The 20,084-nt window shown below is 52.9% G+C and overlaps 1 protein-coding gene across 3 annotated transcripts in view; it reads left to right on the forward strand.

Moving 5' to 3' along the window:
- Positions 1-20,084, forward strand: part of ABCB9 (ATP binding cassette subfamily B member 9) — a 36,083-nt gene that overhangs the window by 1,751 nt on the left and 14,248 nt on the right. For all 3 annotated transcript variants that reach the window (XM_042961795.1, XM_042961796.1, XM_042961797.1), the window contains 4 exons: positions 11,121-11,805; positions 17,369-17,483; positions 17,978-18,108; positions 18,985-19,190. In XM_042961795.1, the coding sequence (XP_042817729.1) occupies positions 11,205-11,805; positions 17,369-17,483; positions 17,978-18,108; positions 18,985-19,190 (1,053 nt within the window). In that variant the 5' untranslated portion in view covers positions 11,121-11,204. The remainder of the gene's footprint in view (positions 1-11,120; positions 11,806-17,368; positions 17,484-17,977; positions 18,109-18,984; positions 19,191-20,084) is intronic.

Here is a 20,084-nt window from a genome sequence, read left to right on the forward strand (position 1 = left end):
GGCCTGTGTCAGGAAGTGTGTTTTGACTGACAGATAAGGTCCCTCCCCTTCTGAAACTCAGTCAAGGTGGGGGGTGGGGGGTGGGGGAGGAACAGGAGCAAGCAAAGAAACAAATACATGGTCAAGGTATTTTCATTCAGCCGTAAGTGCAAGGAAGACAAGCTAGGTGATGGGATGGAGAGTGCCTGCAGGTGACCGCCTTACACAGGGAGGCCGGAGAACGCCTCCCCAGGAGTGACATTTTAGCCGAGCCCCAACTGCTGCAGCAAGATCTGGCAGGAAAGGGTTCTAGGCAGGGGGACTAAAAATGTAAATCCCCTCCTGTGGGATGAACTTGCCATGCTGGGAGAACAGCAAGGCATAGAAGAGGGCAAGTCATACGGAATGAGGCCAGGGTGACATTCGGGCCAAATTACTGGGCGTAAGATACCACTGTTAACACTTTGGATTTTACTCTACACGCAAAGGGAAGCTGCTTAATCCTTGCGACCAACCTTATGAGGCAGAAACTGTCCGCATTTTACAGAAGTGGAAAACGAAGGTCAGAGAGGTTAAATGACCCAAGGTCATTCAAGGTGACACAGTTCATAAGTTGTAGGGTCTGGAATGGAACAGGAGTCTGATCCTGCCAGGTTGTTCCTAAACGTATGGCCAGGTCTGCCTTTCCCCTCCTCCGGCATGAAATCTAGGTCACTGGGCCTCAAGGATCTGAGGACCCGGGGACCCAGCCCAAGCCTCCTGAAGGTACTAGGCTTCCCCAAGGGGGAAATCCCCCTGGAGGTCTGCTTCCAGGAGTGTGTTTGTGTGTGGGGTTGTGTACATATGTATATGTACATGTATATATGCATGTTGCACATATGTATATATGTATGTGTCTGTGCACGTTCTTTTGAATTCATAGAGAGCATGCTATAAAAAAAAGGCACATCTTAAGTGTACCATTTGGTAAATTTTTACAAACTAGACACACACAGGTAACCAGCATCCAGACCCAACGACAGAACATTCCAGCCTGCAGAAGCCCCCACCATATCCCTGCTCACTCCGGACTAATCATCACCCTGACTCCTAAGAACAAAGATTAGTCTTGCCTGTTGCTGAATTTGATACAAATAAAATCATGTAGTATGTATTATTTTGTATAGTGCTTCTCTCACTTGGCATTCTTTTTTTTTTTTTTTTTTTTTTTAATTTTTAAAAGTCTGTTTATTTTGAGACAGAGAGTACGGGCACAAGCACAGGGGAGGGAGGGAGGGAGAGAGAGAGAGAGAGAGAGAGAGAGAGAGAGAGAGAGAGAGAATGAATCCCAAGCAGGCTCTGTGCTATTAGTGCCGACCCCGATGCGGGGTTCAAACCCACAAACCATGAGATCATGACCTGAGCTGAAATCGAGAGTGAGACGCTTAACCGACTGAGCCCCCCCCAGGCGCCCCTCTCACTCAGCATTCTGTTCTTGAGATTCACGGGTGTTGTGTGTAGCCGGAGACAGTTTATGCTTTTTTGTGGCTCCTTAATATTCCACAGGGTGACCCCTCCATCCATTGAGCCATTCTGCAGTCGAGGGACATTGGTATTGTTTCCAGTTTGGAGATGTCATGAATAAAGGTGCTACGAACACTGTAACTTTTTTCACTGCAGTAAAATATACATAAAATTTACCATGTTAACCATCTTTTAGTAGACTTTACTTTTTAGAGCACTCTTAGGTTCACAGCAAAATTGAGTGGAAAGTGCAGAGATTTGCCATATGCCCCATGTCCCCCCAGCCTATCCCCCAGTGTCAGCACCCCTCACCAGAGTGGTACATTTGTTACAGTAGACGAAGTCACACTGACACGGCATTGTTACCCAAAGCCCATAGTTTATGTTAGGATTCACTCTTGAAATTGTACATCCATGGCTATTGACAATGTATAACAACACGTATCTACCATCACGGTATCATACAGAATAGTTTCACCGCCCTCAGAATCCTCTGTGCTCTGCTGTTCAGCCCTCCCCACTCCCTAACCCCTGGCAACCACTGATCCTTTTACTGTCTCCATCGTTTTGTCTTTTCCAGAATGTTATGCCTTTTCAGATTGGCCTCTTTCACTTAGTAATAGGCATTTATGTTCCCTCCATGTCTTTCCGTGGCTTGAGAACGGAGTGATACTGTATCATCTGGATGTACCACGGTCATCCATCCACCTACCGAAGGACATTTTGCTTGCTTCCAAGCTTTGGCAATTACGAATAAAGTGGCTATAAACATCCATTCGCGGGCTTTTATGTGGACATGAGTTTTCAATTCATTTGGGTAAATATCTAGGGGCACGTTTGCTGAATCGTACAGTAAGAGTATGTTTAGTTTTATAAGAAACCACCAAACTCTTCAAAAGTAACTACTGTTTTGCATTCCCACCAGCAATGAATGAAAGTTCCTGCGGCTCCACATCTTCACCAGCATTTGGTGTTGTCAGTGTTTTGGATTTTAGCAATTCTGTTAGGTAGGTAATGGTATCGCATTGTTGCTTTAATTTGCAATTTCCTAATGACATGATTTTGAGCGTCATTTCATATGTTTATTTGCCATCTGTATATCTTCTTTGGTGAGGTGTCTGTTCAAGTCTTTTGCCTCTATTTTTTCTTTTTGTTTTAAGTTTATATATTTATTTATTTGGGGGGAGAGAGAGAGAGAGAGACAGAGAACGCGCAAGCACAAGCGGGTGAGAGGCAGAGAGAAGGAGAGACAGAATCCCAAGCAGCCTTCACGCCATCAACGCAGAGCCCATGCGGGGCTTGAGCTCACAAACTGTGAGATCATGAGCTGAGCCGTGATCAAGAGTTGGCCGCTTCACCGACTCTGCCACCCAGATGCCCCTTTTGCCTCTTTTTAAAATTGGGCTATTTGTGGTTTTTTGTTGTTGTTGTTGTTGAGATTTATGTATTGTTTTGGATAAGAAGACATTTGGCTTTATCAGATATATTTTTTGCAAGTATTTCCTCCCAGTCTGTGCCTTGTCTTCTCACTCTCTTGACAGTATCTTTTGCAGAGTAGAAGTTTTTAACTGTAATGAAGTTCTGCTTATCAATTCTTTCATGAATCATGCCTTTGATGGTGCGTCCAAAAATCATCTTCATACCCAAGAGAACCTAGATATTGTCCTATGTTATCTTCTAAGACTTGTATAGTTTTGTACTTTACATTTAGGTCTGTGGTCCATTTTGAGTTAATTTTCGTGAAGAGTGTAAGGTCTGAGTCTAGATTTTTTTTTTTTTTTTGGCATGTGGGTGCCCAGTTGTCCCCATACCATTTGTTGAAAAGACAATGTTTGCTGCATTATCCACCTTTGCTCCTTCGTTACAGATCGGTTGACTATATTTATACGGGTCTATTTCTGGACTCTCTATACTGTTCCATTGATCTGTGTGTCTCTTCTTTCATCCAAACCACACTGTCTTATTATGGTAGCTTTATAGTAAGTCTTGAAGTCGGGTAGTGTCAGTCCTCCGACTCTGTTTTTCTCCTTCAATACTGCGTTGGATGTTTTCACACAGCAGAAATGACAGAGCCTGGATCTCGACCCAACTCTGAGTCATTCTGACTTTTGGATAGCCCATCCAGAATGCTTTCTTCAAGTATAATCATATATTTGCTTTTGTTTTTGCACAAACATTAAGAGACTTCAACTTTATTCTGTTACCCCCCCCCTTTTTTTTTTTGAGGTTTATTTATTATTTTGAGAAAGAATATGTAAGCAGAGGAGGGGCAGAGAGAGAGGATCCCAAGCAGGCTCCACATTGTCAGCGAGGAACCTGATGCGGGCATGAACTGTGAGATCATGACCTGAGCCAAAATCAAGAGTCAGACTGTCAACCACCTGAGCCACCAAGGCGCCCCTATGTCCCTTGTTTTCACTCAATACATGCAGGAGGTCATTCCACACCTTTATAGAACTTTTGTATATAGATACATGCATACATTATTTTTCCCCTGCCATAGTGTTCTGTGAGCCATGAGTTGGCCAATTCCCTATAGAAGGGTGTTTAGGTTATTTCCAGATTTTTGCTACTACAGTTACTATCTGAAAACTGGTATCTTTGCTCCCCTCCACAAGTCTTCTCTATAGAAGAAATTCCCAGTGGGTCCCAAAAAAGTGCTTTTTACATTCTGAACTTTGCCAAATTTCCCCTTGAAGGAGGCTGTGCCTTGTAGTAGCAGAGGCTGTTTTAAATTCAGAGTCCTTTGGGGCGCCTGGGTGACTCAGTCATTTAAGCGTCCGACTTCGGCTCAGGTCACGATCTCGAGGTTGGTGAGTTCTAGCCCCGCGTTGGGCTCTGTGCTGACAGCTCAGAGCCTGGAGTCTGCGTCGGATTCTGTGTCTCCTCCCTCTCTCTCTGCCCCTCCCCTGCGCTCGCTCGCTCTCTCTCTCTCTCTCTCTCAAAAATAAAAAAAAAAAAACATTAAAAAAAATTTTTTTATAAATTCCAAGTGCTTTAAGCCTTTGACTGAAGGATGGAGAGGTGAGGGGAGATGTTGCCCCACTTGCCGACTCTCTGGGCCTTGACCTACTCTCCCTGGCTCTGGGTTCAGGCCACATCCTTTGCCTGGAAGCCTACTCACCTTACACCTTTCTCTAAGAGCCTTCCCAGCTAAAGCAGGCCTGGGTCACTTTCCACTACCCCACCCAGGTTGATTCCTTTATAGCACTTACCACTGACCGAAATGATCTTATGTATTGACTTGTTGATTTCCTGTCTCCCCTACCCTGCAAAGGATGGTCGTTTTCCTTTTTTCGCACTCAGCCATATTCCTAGCACCCAGCACCCAGCAGTCACTCCGTATGTATTGCTGTTTCCCCTCTCCCAATCCCTACTACCCTGCTCTATTTTTCTCCATAAAATGTATTCCCTGCCACCAGATATACTTTACTTATTTATTATATGTATTGCCTGACTCCCTCACTAGCATGTCAGCTCCAGCAGACAAGGATCCTGTTTTCTTCACTGTTGCATCTCAAAAGCTCAGAATGGTACAAGGCACATCGTAGGTGCTGGACAAATATTTGTTGGAAGAAAGAGAGGGAGAGACAGGGAGAAAGACAAAAAGGATGGAAGGAAGGGAAGGGAGGGAGGAAGGAACTAAGGAAAAAAAGAGGATCATAACGCCCACCCTCCGGGGCTGGCAGACTGTCCCTCCAGAGGAAAAGACCCATGAAAGAGGTGGCGCCCCCACCAGGTCAGGACATCTCTGTGTGCCCACATTGGTCCTGGAGCCTCCAGACCAGAAGTGCGGGGCTGGAGGGCCTGGCTCGGGGGGAGGGGGCGGGGCTCGTCGCAGGTGGGCGGGCGGCTAGGTCGGGCCCCGCCCCTCCTGGGAGGCCCCGCCCCACCCGTCAGCTGGCCTGGGCGCCCGCCCCGCTCTGCTCCGACCTTGCCGCGGCGCCGCCGTGGTGGGAGGCGGGGAGGATCAGCGGGAGGAGCGGAGCGAGCGCAGCGCCGGGCGCAGCCTCCAATGAGCTGCGGAACCCGCGCCCCTGGAGACCCGAGCCCTCTGCGCCCCCTCCCCACGGCTCACCTGGTGTCAGGTAAGGTAACAGGTAAGAGCGCGGCGTCCAGGACCCCCGAACAGGTCCTTCCCAGGCCGGGGTGCCAAGCTCCACACAGGCTGGGGGCGTCTGGGTCCCCTTGCCCCAGAGGTAGACATCACGGTTGAAGGTGGCAGCCTTTTGGGAGCCTTTCTGGCCCCCGCCCCTGTCCCCAGGCGCCCGCGGCCGCTGGCCCAGCCCCCCACCCCTGCGGCAGCATCCTTTCCACGCCCGCAGGGTGAATGTTGATTTTTTTTTTTTTTTTTTTAACTCTTCTGCCACTGCTGCCTCTTGGAAAATGGTGGGGGCGCCTTTTGGGGAGGATCTTGGGATGGCTGTTCTCCCCTAAGGATCGGACTGGCGCGACTTCCCAGGGCTCCCCACGTTCTACAGCGGTGCCTGCCCACGGATCCTGAGCGCCCTGGCTGTAGCAGAAGCCTGGGAGCGGAGGGGGGGTGGGGGGCGACCTGGGCCTGCTGATCTTGGCAAACCTTTTCCCTCATATCCCCCGCTGGCCCATGGGCTGACCTTCCAGCGCATCCACCCTGGCAGTTAGGCCTATGGGTTCCCCGGGGCTCCTCCCTTGTTTGTGGGTGGGTCTGTGTTAAAACGAGGTGCCTCCTCCCCAGACCTAATGTTGTTTAAGAGAGCCTTAAGCTGGTCTGACAGGGTTCGCCATCCTCTGCCCCACCCCCTGGAGATAGACTGGCCTCCATTCCCCTGCTTCAGAGGGGCAGGTGACAGGTGACAAGAGGACGGTTGTAGGAAGGCCCACAGCAGCTCCCCAGTTTGCCTTGCCCAGGGCCAGGAGTTACCTGAAACAACTTTCCCAAGTCTCTGCGAGAGGACCAGTCCCAGCATGAGATGTGGTGGGTTCAGCAGGACTGGACTCAGGATGGAACAAAGTGGACCTGGCCTAGTCCTGGCCCTGCATCCGGAAACCCCATGATAACACCACCCTCCGTTAACCAGTGTTTGCTGAGCAGTGAATGGGCCATGACAACTTTGGGGTGAAAAGTTCACCAAGTTAGGAGTGGACCGAGCTGCTTGGGCCACCCAGGTCCTTCAGGACCCTTTTGTCATGGTCCCTGAGTCCCTGAGTAGTCTGGGCACGTCCCACCCAGAGAGGCAAGTGTTGAGTTTCAGTCCTGCCTTTGCCTGTTCTCTGCGGGCCACTTAACTTACCCTGGCCTCCATTTCCCCGTCTGTACAGTGGGCATGATTGCATGAGGACCTCCCAGGAGAGGAGTGAGGATGAGCTGAACTGGGAGGTCATTGTCTGGCAGGTAGTAGCCCTCCATACACGGCAGCCATTGTGATTGTAATAATTGCTTCTGATCTCCTGGCTGTTGCAGACTTTCCTTTTGTGCAGCTGACGGCTGGAAATGCCCCACCCACCGTTTCTACTGAGACGAAAATCCTTTGGCAGGACCCCCTGTGGACGTGGGGTCACTTGCTAAGCCTGTGCCGTTCCTTAGCATCTGGGGGCAAGGCAAGTTGCCCCTGTCTTCTTGGGCCATGTCACAACCTGGGCAGTGCCTGCTCTGGCCTCTGGCCACCACCTTGTCCTTGTCCCTCGGGCCACACTCGGCACCCATGTGCCCAGAGCTTGCCCTCCAGCTCCACCCGGCTGAGCTCAGCTGTATCCTCCAGATCAGGCGGCTGGAGGGCAGGGACGTGCCTCCAGGCAGCCCCACGGTCCCCCTTCTTCCCTCCTCACAGTCTTGGCCGGTGGTCTTGTCCCCTTCACCCTCCTACTCAGTAACTTTAAAAAAATAACAGAGTAGCCTGTCCCCACCGAGGGCTGTAACCTGACCCGAGTTGGATTCTGCTCCCTCAGAGCCTGGATACAAGGACTCAGCACTTGGGAGTATGGGACCATGGTGCTATAGCTGCTCTGTCCCCAGGTCACTGGGTGACCCTAGACAGGCCTCACCCCTTATTCTCTGTGCCTCAGTTTCCTGTGCTTCATGTGCTTCACATAGTCCATGATGCTGGAGTGTGAAACTTTGCTTTTCCCGGTGCAGATGAACAGCTGGGGTCCCCGTGTGGGTGGCTGTCCAATGGGGTTGCCATAACCCCAAGCGGAGGGGTGTTGGGAAGGAACTCCCCCAGTGACTGGGCTTGGGGGCAGGAAGAGCCGGCTACGTCCCTCGGCAGGTCTCTGGCAGATATGCCTCCTGTCCCACTTCTGAACCCCAGCTCCTTTCCGGGGCCAAGGAACTCCTTGTGCCCACCAAGAGGTGAGCAACAGCCAAGGTGGCTGGCAGGGCCTGGGTAGCCGGCGGTGGCTTGGCCAGGAGGCCTGGCGCGGCACCGGGCCAGGAGCGTCCCTCCCCGGGCTCCGACTCACGCTCGCCCACTCGCTGGCTCCCCGAGGCCTCTGCATTGCAGCAGACGAGAGCCTTTGCCGGCAGCCCAGCTGGGACTTGGGGTGGAGCAAGGGACTGGGCAGGGGGTGTCTGTCCCCGCCATCCCTACCCCTGCCCCCTCCCCTGCCCCTGGTCCCATTCAGCCCTGCCTTCCTTAGGAGATACAGCTGCTGACAAGGTAGCCCTCTCTGGGACTGATCCGAGTCTAGTCAGAAGAGCTGGACTCTCCGTGGGGCTCAGGCTCAGGGACTGTCACACCCCTGGGTTCTTTCTGCATCTGAGACCCCTCCTGAGCATCAGTAGGGGTCTCGCCTACCCCCTGAAGAGGCTGTTTTGGAGCATTAGGGCTTTGGAGTTGAGAGCCCAGATTTTAGAACTCCGTGGCCTGGGTTCACCTTCCAGCTCAGCCACTTGCTTACTAGCTGTGTGATCCGGGACAGCTCACTTAACCTCTCTGTGCCTCATCTTCTTGACTATAAAATAGGGATAATAATAGAACCTACCTCACAGGATTCTTGTGAAGATTAATGCATTTAAAGCACTTAGAACAGTGTCAGACACCCATTTACGTCAATCAGCATTAGCGGTCGGTACCGTTGTCACTGTTCTCATCACGGATGCCATCGGCTCTGCCTCTTGGCTGAGCCCCCTCTCGTGCAGACTCTATTTTCCTTTGACAAATACTCCCTGTTAGCACTTGTTATATTGACAAGTGTTTTAGCTTAACAGTGTAGAACCCAGATTCTGGAGCCAGAGAGCTCTGGGTTCAAATCCCAGCTCTGCTACTCACCAGCTGTGTGATCTTGTGCAAGTTCTTAACTTCTCCGGGCCTCAATTTCTCCATCTGTTAAAAGGGGATGGTGAAAGTACAAATCTCACAAGTTGTGAGGATTAAATAAACAAACACATATGAAGTGCATGGCCTATATAAAAGGCTGGGCCTGAGGTGCCTGGCTGGCTCAGTCAGTAGAGCATGAGGCTCTTGATCTTGGGGTCCTGAGTTCAAGCCCCACGTTGGGCATGGAGCCTACTTAAAAAGAAAAATAAATTAAAATCCTATTAAGAAATAAAAATATATATATATATGTATATGTATATGTATATGTATATGTATGTGTATATGTAATGCCAAGCCCACAGGAAGGGTTGTGTTTACATAACTGCTTGTACTTAAAAAAATGTTTTTAAGTTTATTTATTTGAGAGCGAGAGAGTGTGCATGAGCAGGGGAAGGGCAGAGAGAGAGACGGAGAGAGAGAATCCCAAGCAGGCTCTGCGCTATCAGCACAGAGCTTGACATGGGGCTCAAACTCTCAAACCGTGAGATTATGACCTGAGCTGAAACCAAGAGTCAGATGCTTCGCCGACTGAGCCCCCCCAGGCGCCTCATGTTTGCTTGTACTTACTGGGCAGCTGCTGTGCACCAGGCACAAAGGTTCAGAGTTAGGTGCCGGGATCCTTCACATACTGGCTCAAGTCCTGGCTTGGCCCTTTGTTGCAGAGTGATGCGGGGCACATGCTTTGCCTCTCTGTGCCTCAGTTTCTCCAACTATGTATGGGGTGTGGAAGCAGCCACCTCATGGGGTTGTGTGGGGTTTCTAGCACTCCAGAACATGAGCCAAGAGACTTTGTGCACCAGAGCTGTTGGGGAGGAGGTCTCTTGAGGTGGCCCCCTTTCCAGTCACTGCTCACTCAGAGTGACCCCTCCCGGTGTTCCGTGCCTCTCCTTTTCACTTGGGGACTCCAGAACTTTGTCCATTTTGCAGATGGGACGATAAAGTCCCCAGGATGAAAAGGGATGGAGCCGAGTCAAGAGGCAGCACTCAGAGGCACATGCCCAGCCTAGTCCCAGTCCTGCCCTGGTCAAGCCCCACTTCCAAAGTCCCCACCGGGCCCACATCCTGCAGTGTCCCTGCAGCTCCCGGGCTCTCCCAGGCACTGGCTCAGTCCCGGGGGGCCCAGTATGTGGGGTGCTTTGGACAAAGCAGACATTAAGCTCCAGAGAGCCAAAAGGGCCCAAGTCAGGAGGTGAAGGGCAACCTGGGCTGGAGGAAAAGATTCTGGAAACTTCCAGGCGGATGTGAAAGTCCCTGGGTTGCTCCTAGGACCTGCGGTCACCCCCTCTTGGTCTAAGAGAGTAAAGTTTTATTTGGGGAGATGAAAGGCCTGATTTGGGGAGGAGAGAACTAAGCAAACATTTATTTATTAAGCACCCACTGTATACGGTGGTAACAATCAGCAGCAATTATTACGTGCTAGGCACTGTGGCCAGAACTGATGCTCATGCATCGAACCTCATGCTGTTTTAAAGCTGATCTCAATTTTGTCCGCAGAGTCCTCCAGATCCCCTGCGCCCTCACCCCCCAGGCCACGTGGGGTGTCCTTGCCTCCCTCAAGCACATCGGCACACTCCTACCTCGGGGCTGTGGGGCTGACTATTCCAGCAGAAAGTGCTTTTCCCCCAGATAGCCGCATGGTGGACCCCCTCACCTCTTCTCGATCCTGCTCAAGTGTTACCTTCCTAGCGAGGTCTTTCCCGGACCCCCTGTTTCAAATTGCCCTCAGGGCACCTGGGTGGCCCAGTCGGTTAAACGTCCGACTCTTGACCTCGGCTCAGGTCATGACCTCACGGTTCGTGAGTTCAGGCCCCACGTCGGTCTCTGCTGGGGATTCTGTCTCTCCCTCTCTCTGCCCCCTCGCCACTTGTACTCTCTCTCACTCAAAAAAAATAAACTTTAATAAATAAATAAGTAAATAGATAAAAAAAAATTGCCCTCACCATTTCCTGGACCCCCCTATTTAAAACTGTCCCCATTGCCCCCATCCCCTACACCCCATTCTTTCCCCCCCAGCCCTATCTCTTAACTGTATCGTTTACTCATTGTGTTTCTCTGTCTCTGACCGGAGTGTTCCATCTCCACAGAATCAGGGATCTTTGTTTTTGTTCATCGTTAAATCCCAACACAAAGAACAGAGTCTGGCCCACTCAATAAACCTTGGTGTTCGGTAAACATTCCTTAAATGAATGGAATCTTCACGAAACTCCTGGGAAATCAGAATGCTTGTCATTGCCATCTTGCAGATGAGGAAACCGAGGCGTAGAGATGTCAAGTGACTTGCCCGAAGTCACACAGCCAACAAGCGGCAGACCTGACCTCCTTGCCCTGTCGCCCCTACAGGTCTGGCCTCACCCCACGGACAATGGCCTTGCCCCCGTGAGCTAGAGCCCGCCCCTCGGCACCTGCCCCTCGCCAGCCAGCAGGATGCAGCTGTGGAAGGCGGTGGTGGTGACCCTGGCCTTCATGAGCATGGACGTCGGCATGACCACGGCCATCTACATCCTCAGCCACCTGGATCGCAGCCTGCTGGAGGACATCCGCCATTTCAACATCTTTGACTCGGTGCTGGACCTCTGGGCGGCCTGCCTGTACCGCAGCTGCCTGCTGCTGGGAGCCACCATTGGCGTGGCCAAGAACAGCACCCTCGGGCCGCGGCGGCTTCGGGCCTCCTGGACGGTCATCGCCCTCGTGTGCCTCTTTGTGGGCGTTTACGCCATGGTGAAGCTGTTGCTCTTCTCCGAGGTGCGCAAGCCAGTCCGGGACCCATGGTTCTGGGCCCTGTTCGTGTGGACTTACGTCTCGCTTGCCGCTTCCTTCCTCCTCTGGTGGCTGCTGTCCACGGTGCGGCCGGACGCCAAGGCCCTCGAGCGGGGGGCCGGAGCCGAGGCCGAGGGCTTCCCTGGGGAGGACCGGCCCCCGCGTGAGCAGGCGTCTGGGGCTACGCTACAAAAGCTGCTGTCCTACACCAAGCCTGACGTGGCCTTCCTCGTGGCGGCCTCCTTCTTCCTCATCGTGGCAGCTCTGGGTAAGTGAGGCCCCGGGGGGCCTGGCAGGCACCCGCCAAAGCACTCGAGGGGGTCACAGCCACCTGTTCTTTCCTCTTAAACGTTTGACATTTTTCTCATGTGGTCCAAACAGCATTTTGATATGGGAAGGTGAACACTGGAGAGTTTCATTCCTAATTCTGCCTGACTACCCTGATCTCCCTGCCTAGGGCTAACTACAGCAAAATGTTCTAGAAGCTTCCAGGTGGGTGGGAAACCACTTTCTTTCGTTTCTTGTATGTTCTTCCAGTGTTTCCTTACAGAGCTACAAGTAAAAAAAAAAAAACATGGTACTCTTAACCACCTCTCACACGCTACCTTGCTATTTCGTGCCTTGCTTTTCTTGCTTAACGATATATTTTTGGAAATTTCCAATCAGCACCTCGTCCTTTTATTTGGCTGCATAATAGTAGTCCGCTGTGTGGCCGTAGCAAAGATTATACAGTTGGCGTCTTGCGGTCGGACCCTGGAGTTGTTTTGAGTCTTTTCTTTTTTTTTTTTTTTTTTTTTTTTAAATTTTTTTTTTCAACGTTTTTTATTTATTTTTGGGACAGAGAGAGACAGAGCATGAACGGGGGAGGGGCAGAGAGAGAGGGAGACACAGAATCGGAAACAGGCTCCAGGCTCTGAGCCATCAGCCCAGAGCCCGACGCGGGGCTCGAACTCACGGACCGCGAGATCGTGACCTGGCTGAAGTCGGACGCTTAACCGACTGCGCCACCCAGGCGCCCCTTGAGTCTTTTCTCTTACGGTAAATAACCTTGTTCATACACGTTTCATATAAATGGGGGTATATCTGTAGGACACATTTCCCGGAAGTGGATCACTGGGTCAAAGCATTTTTCTGGTAACGAAGCAGAATGTACGAGAGAGCCTCAGAATATGCTGTCTGTGATAAGAATAAGTATCGTTTGGGGAAACATTTACTTTAGTCACGTGTGCCTACATGTAAACGTGTCCTGGTTTGTCACGTAAAATGAATTCGTTACCGCGGTTCTGGTCCGAACAGTTTGTTTTTAAATTTTTGTTTTTAAATTTTTTTTTTTTAACGTTTATTTTATTTTTGAGACAGAGAGAGACAGAGCATGAACGGGGGAGGAGCAGAGAGAGAGGGAGACACAGAATCGGAAGCAGGCTCCAGGCTCTGAGCCGTCAGCCCAGAGCCCGACACGGGGCTCAAACTCACAGACCGTGAGATTGTGACCTGAGCTGAAGTCGGACGCTTAACCGACTGAGCCACCCAGGCGCCCCTTTAAATTTTTTTTTTAAGCTTATGTATTTATTTTGAGAGAAAGAGAGAGCGTGAGCTTTAGAGGGGGAGAGAGAATCCCAAGCAGACTCTGAGCTGTCAGCATGGACCCCGACAGGGGGCTCGAACTCACGCACCGTGAGATCATGACCCAAACTGAAATAAAGAGTTAGACGCTTAACCAGCTGAGCCACCCGGGCGCCCCTGGTCCAAACAGTTTGAAAGCACTGCTCAAACAACGTGGGTAGGAAGGTGACATCTCAGGGTCAAAAGTCTGTGGGTCCCGGGGGGCGATAAGGCCTGGTCCTCGCCTGGCTGTGTGCCTGTGGGCAAGTTAGCGGACCTTTCAGAACCTCACTTCTGTGAAATGGGGATTGTTGGCATTCTCCATGTTTCACGATGTTGTAAAGCTTGGAGAAACAGGAGAAAGACAAGTACGGAGCTTGGTACGAGACGGTAAGCTCTCAGGAACGTTAGCCGTTAGGCGTTGTTACACGTTTAAGACAGTGTCTGGGAGTGGCCACAAAGCCAGAGTGTTCTCAAAGAGGACAGGCAAGCCCCGGAGCTGACCCCTTTCCTCTCACGGTCCACCCTCTGCCCTCTCAGTCCCAGCCCCTTGACCGCTGTGCAATTTTATGCAAGTCACTCAACGCCTCTGAGTCTCAGTCCCCTCATCTGTAAAATGGGCATAAAAATAGTACCCATCGCAACAAGGGCTGAGGAGGTGCGGGACGTTAATATGAGTACGACACCGCAGACAGCTTCTGCCACACAGAAGGCTGCCGAGAAATTGTAGTGGCTGTGAGTATTGGGATGACCCCTTTCCATTTAACCAGATAGTGTCTCCTGCTCATGTTTCAAGGTCCAAATGTCCCCTTCTCAGAGTAGCCTCCTCGAATTCTAGTGACTTGATCTCCACCTTTACCTCCACCTCAGTTCTAGCACTGGTGTCATGAAAATCACGCATCCACTGTCCTGCCTCCCCGACCAGGTTTTGAGCCCCTTGGGGGTAGGGGCCAGGTCTGCCTCACCCCGGGTCCCCCCCCCCCCGCCCCAAATCCTGGCACAGAAGCAGGCTCGCCGAATGAATGAACAGACGACCGACCAGCGTGCCCGTGTGGGCAGCTGTCACCCATGACCTCGTTTCCCCCTCCTGCCGGGGCCCTGTTGTCAGCTGCCTGTGCTCGGGGACTACAGATGTCCTGAAATACAGCTGAGCAGATTCCGCCAGCCTGCAGGGTTGTGTCGAGGTGAAGGGCTTAGACTTGAGATCAGGCCCCCACCCGTCCTGGTAACTTGAGGCAAGGTTATTGAACTTGGCCAAGGCTGTTTCTCATCCTGAAAGTGGGGTTTTGTTGGGCTTGTGAGAATTGGGTGAGCTGGGGCACGGTGCCTGCAAAAGGAAGTACTTCACACAGGTTAGGGACAGGGGCTACTGATAATTATTCTCGATCAACAAGCGCCCAGGAGGGGCCAGCTTTTTCTGAAACCTTATAATCTGAAAGAAAAACCGCCCATTGTGGGGAAAAACGGTGAATTTTAGGGTGGAGCATCTCCTCTCCAATTGAAATTCTTTAATATGGACTTCACACCAACCCAACTAGAAAACCTTGGGCAAGTGACTTAGCCTTTCTGAACCTTGGTTTCCTCATCCGTAAAATGGGAATAATGATAATACCACACCTATGGGATTACTGGGGGGCGTTTGAGACTTGAAAGAGATGGGAGAGCAGATATCCAGTGTAACAATGCTCCAAGCAGAGGGAATGGCCCGTGCAAAGGTCCTGAGGCAGGAACATGCCTGGTTGTGAAAGGAAAAGCGAAGAGGCCTGGGTAGCTGGAGCTGTAGGTGGGGTTGGGGTTGGGGGCGGGAGAGTAGAAGATGAAGCCAGGGCACTGGCAGGTGCCTGATCATGGAGGGCGCCATTGACCGCTATAAGGACTTTGACTTTTACCCAGAATGAGATGAAAGCCTGAAGGCGGATAAGGTCTGACTTGGCTTTCATAGGACCCCACTGTGTGCAGGGTGGAGAACAGAGGGGCAGGGACGAGGGTGGCAGCTGGGAGGACCAGGAGTTGTCTGGGAAAGTCCAAGGGAGGTTGGACCCAGGTGGGGACAGTGAAAGAGACTGGATTCTAGAAATGTTGACTCTTTTTTTTTTTTTTTTTTTTTTTTTTTTAATATTTATTTTTAAGAAAGAGTGAGAGAGTGTGAGCTGGGGATGGGGAGAGAGCAAGGGAGACACAGAATCCGAAGCAGGCTCCAGGCTCCGAGCTGTCAGCACAGAGCCCGACACGGGGCTCCAACCCACGAACCGCGAGTTCATGACCTGAGCTGAAATCAGTCGCTTAACCTACTGAGCCACCCAGGCGCCCCTAGAAATGTTGACTCTTAAACAACACGAGAGTTGGTCGAAAACACATGTATATCTTTTGACTCCCCAAGAGCTTAACTTACGAAGAGCCTCCTGTGGACCAGAAGCCTTCTTGATAATATAAACAGTTGAATAGCACATATTTTGTGTATTCAATTATTGCAACAAAGTAGTGTATTCTTATGATGAAATAAGCTACAGAAAAGACAGCCTTCTTAAGAAACCATAAGGAAAATACGTTTACAGTCTTGTACTGTTATTTATGGGAAAAATCTGCGTGTAAGTGAGCCTGAGCAGATCAGACCCGTGTTGTTCAAAGGTCACCCGTGGTTTTTTTTTTTTTAAGTTATTTATTTATTTATTTTGAGAGAGAGAGAAAGAGAGAATGAATGCAAGCGGGGGAGGGGCAGAGAGAGAGGGAGAGAGAGCATCCCAAGCAGGCTCCGTGCTATCAACGCAGAGCCCGACACAGGGCTTGATCTCACAAACTGTGAGATCATGACCTGAGCCACATGATCAAGAGTCAGTCACTCAACCGACTGAGCCACCCAGGCGCCCCAAGGGTCACCTGTATTTTGAAGGTGGAGGCATAGGATTCGTCAGTGGGTTGGAGAGTTTCGCGTGATTCCTGTGTAGATTTGACAAGAGCAAATCGCCTAGCTTAGCACGGCGCCTGGTACCCAGTAAGGGCTCCGTAAGTGTCCGTTGTGCTTAATATTATCATTGGTGTTTCTTGGAGCTCGCTGATGCCCTTTTCTTCCCTGTGGGTAAACTGAGGCCGACCTCCAGTTTAGGTGGACTCCACAGCGGTGCCTGGAGACCCCATCGAGTGGAGGACCGTGGGGACGGAGGCCCTCTAGGTTGCCACCTTGTGGTCCCTGTGCCAAGACCAGCAGAGGGCAGCAGAGCCCCACAGAAGGCCTCACTGTCCTGGCCGAGCCGGTCCCGCAGAGCTGGCCAGGGAAAGGGTGTCAAGACCAGCCCAGGATTCATTCGCTGAACTTTACCGAGTACCTACCGTATGCCCAGGCCCATGCCAGGCTGTGCCCTTCGAAAGCACTGCAGTGACAGCGAGGACACAGCCTGGTCCAAGCACCTTCAGTCCTGAGATGAGAGCGGGCCTTCCGGGTTATTGGGAGGGAAGGGATAGGAAAGAGCCCCCAGCTGGGAGGCCAGTTTGGGTTTGCGTCCTGGCCCTGCCTCTTAACTGCCCCGTGCCGTGTGACCTCAGGCAAATGACTCAGCCCCTGAGTCGAGTCTCCCGTTCACCTCTGTGCCATGACATGGGGGTGGCGTCCCGCTAGCCCCCTCTCGCCACCCTGCCCGGCGTTGTTCTGAAGGTGGGTACAATAAGTGGGTGCACAGTGACGTGGCAAACTGTGAAGTGCGCCACCGAGAGGGGCTGGGTGGCCGTTTCCAGCATCATTGGAACCACATACCTACATCGCCTGAGGCTGGGAGCTTCTGGAATTTGGACTCCGGGGCCCTCCGCCAGTGAGAAGAAGGAAGTGAACTTTGGCCGCGTGGCCTGGTGAGCGTCGTCTCATCTCTCGGTTCCACTCTCCTGCTCACCTGTCCAATGGGGGTGGTGGCAGGCCCACCCACAGAGCCTGTGCAGAGATGGCGCCGTGCGCTCGGGCCTCGTAGCCATTATGAGCGGTACTGACCCAGTCTGTATAGGCCGAGTCACCCGTGTTTCCTGTGTTCCTGTTCCCTGGAAAGAGGGGGGCATTAAGCAGCGTGGGCCCCTGCCCCGCCTCCCGCCAAGGTGAGAAGCAGGAGTTTGCCAAGAGAGAGCACCCCATCCATCGGTGGAGTGAGCCGAACAGGCGGTGTGCGGGCTTCTGGAGGCTCGGGGGGGGGAGGGTACGGGCTTCCCGGGCTGCAGATGCCCCCTGAGCCCACCATGTCTCCCGGCAGGAGAGACCTTCCTTCCCTACTACACCGGCCGGGCCATCGACGGCATCGTCATCCAGAAAAGCATGGAGCAGTTCAGCACGGCGGTCATTGTCATGTGTCTGCTGGCTATCGGCAGGTAGCCCGCTCTCACCCCCACGCCCTGCCCTCTAGGGCCGCAGCAGGGGAGGGAGGTCAGGGGCCAGCGCCTGAGAGGGCTGTGCCCGGGTGGGCCGGTCACCGTGGTAACCAACAACCAAGCTGGCTTCGAGCCACCTCCTCTTGTCCCTAAAATTGGCTTCGGTCCCTGAGGGTTCCCCTTTCGCCCTCCCTGGCTATTCTCCAAGTGCCCTTCTGGAAGGAAGAGGGGTCTGACCGGCAAAGCTGGATCCTTGTGCCCGGTGAACACAGTCCCCTCACAGCCCTCACCTTGGGGGACTCCAGGCAGGGAACAGGGGAGACCGTGCGGTGGCAGCAGCCCTGGAAAGGGGCTCGCTCGAGGTTGGGTCCCTCCCTGCCTCCCCCCTGCAGGGTGGCCCTCGCCTGCCAGCAGCGGGAGGGGGCAGCTGGGTTATGGTTGCTGGTTGTCGCAAGGACGTCGTGCTATATATAACATCTCTTATCTGCAATTAGCTCATTTGCCGCAGGTATTCGGGGAGGCATTTTTACACTCATATTTGCCAGACTGAACATTCGCCTTCGAAACCGTCTGTTCCGCTCTCTGGTGTCTCAGGAGATGAGCTTCTTTGACGAGAATCGCACAGGTTGGTCCTCCTGCGGCCTGGGGTAACCTCGGCGGCCTGGGGCCCAGCCAGGGTGGGCTGGCCTCCCGTGGAGGGATTAAATGGCTGGCTTTTCCTGCTATCCTGTTGGGGATAGAAACACCCCCGGGGGCCCTGCCTGAGGCCGGGAAGCTGGCCTGCTGGCTGAGGTTTTGGTATGAGCTGTGGCCACTGCAGGGGGACCCTGGCCAGGCCACTCCTGCAGGAGCCAAGGCCTTGCCTTCCACTGTTCTCTGGGAAGCACCAGGGCGGTGGCCCGAGAGGCTCAGCTCCAAGGGGACGAGAGGGTTGGGGTGCGGGACAGAACAGGCAAGGCAGTAATAGTATCCGGCCTAGATCCCAGGCTCTGAGATAGAACAGCCTGGGTGCAAGCCCTGGTTCCACCACTCGCTAACTTAACCTCTCTGAGCCTCTGTTTCCCCATCTCTAAAATGGGGACAATGGTAGGAGCTACCACGGGCTTGCTGTGAAGCTCTTGGCCCGGCAAGTGCTCAAAGTTTCTCCTCCCCACCAGCCCAGATTATTATTTCTGTCCCCTCTGCCAGTGACAGGGAGGAGATACGGGCTTGGTCCTGGCTCAGTCAGGGACAAGTCACGTGGCACCAAATGACCTTTCCCTTTCTGAGCCTCGGCTGCCTTCTCTGTACCGTTGGGATGTAATGTCACAAGATGCCTGCGAGGAGGGCTGGGCTCAGAGCAGCCCTCCGGGGGGTGTCTTCTCTTCCCTCCCGTCCCCACCCAGAAGGTGGGGGACGCCTGAGCTCCCTGGTGCCTGTCTTGGAAACCCCCCAGTGTCTCCTGCCCCCGCCCGCAGTGGGCCCGTTGCCACGGTGGGGACTGAGCCTGCCTGTGTTCCAGGGGACCTCATCTCCCGCCTCACGTCCGACACCACCATGGTCAGCGACCTGGTCTCCCAGAACATCAACATCTTCCTGCGGAACACGGTCAAGGTCACAGGCGTGGTGGTCTTCATGTTCAGCCTCTCGTGGCAGCTGTCCTTGGTCACTTTCATGGGCTTCCCCATCATCATGATGGTGTCCGACATTTATGGCAAATACTACAAGGTAGGTCCCGCCTGCTTCCCGCTGGGGTCTGTGAGCCGCTCCCGAGGGAGGGAGGCGCCCCAGGAGGGGCTCGGGGGCACCACGGGGGGCTGGCGAAGGACTCAGCCCGAGCGGGTGCGCTCTGTATATTCATTCACTGTGCGTTCACTCGTTCAAGGAGTACAGGCCCCGGGATGCATCAGTGAGACAGAAAAGCTTCTGCCCTCAAGGGGTTTATGTTCTTGCGGAAGACACAGACGATAGCAACAATAATAATAGCAACAATGTGTAATATGATGCCAGATGGTGAGTGCTAAGGAGGAAAAGGAGAGAGAGAGAGAGAGAGAGAGAGAGAGAGAGAGATGGGGAACTCTGGGGGGGCTGCCCTTTTAAATCGATCTTTCTGGGGCGCCTGGGCGGCTCCGTCGGCGAAGCGTCCAACTGGGGCTCAGGTCACGATCTCCCGGTTCGTGAATTCGAGCCCCACGTTAGGATCCGTGCTGACGGCTCAGAGCCTGGATGGAGCCCGCCTCGGATTCTGTGTCGCCCTCTCTCTCTCTGACCCTCCCCCACTCGTACTCTGTTTCTGTGTCTCTCCCTCTCTCAAAAATGAATAAACATTTAAAAAAATGTTTAACTGGTCTTTCTGAGGAGGTGACATTCGAGGAAAGAGGTGGACAGCTCGGGGAAGCGTGTTCAGAGCTGGTGCAAAGGCCTTGCGGTGGGACATGCCCGTATGTCTGAGGAGCCTCAGGGAGGCGGGTGATGCCAGGGCGTGAGCAAGGGAGGTGATGAGGGTCGGGCTGTGGGCCTTTGTGAGAACTTTGGTTGACGCTCTGAGCGCAGCGGGCGCTGGCTTTCCACAGAGGGTGCGTTCGTCCGTGTGGGGGAGGCTCGGGCCCCGCGCGGGCGGCC

This window comes from Panthera tigris, chromosome D3 (assembly GCF_018350195.1).
Source record: "Panthera tigris isolate Pti1 chromosome D3, P.tigris_Pti1_mat1.1, whole genome shotgun sequence".
NCBI classification, from domain to species: Eukaryota; Metazoa; Chordata; class Mammalia; order Carnivora; family Felidae; genus Panthera; species Panthera tigris.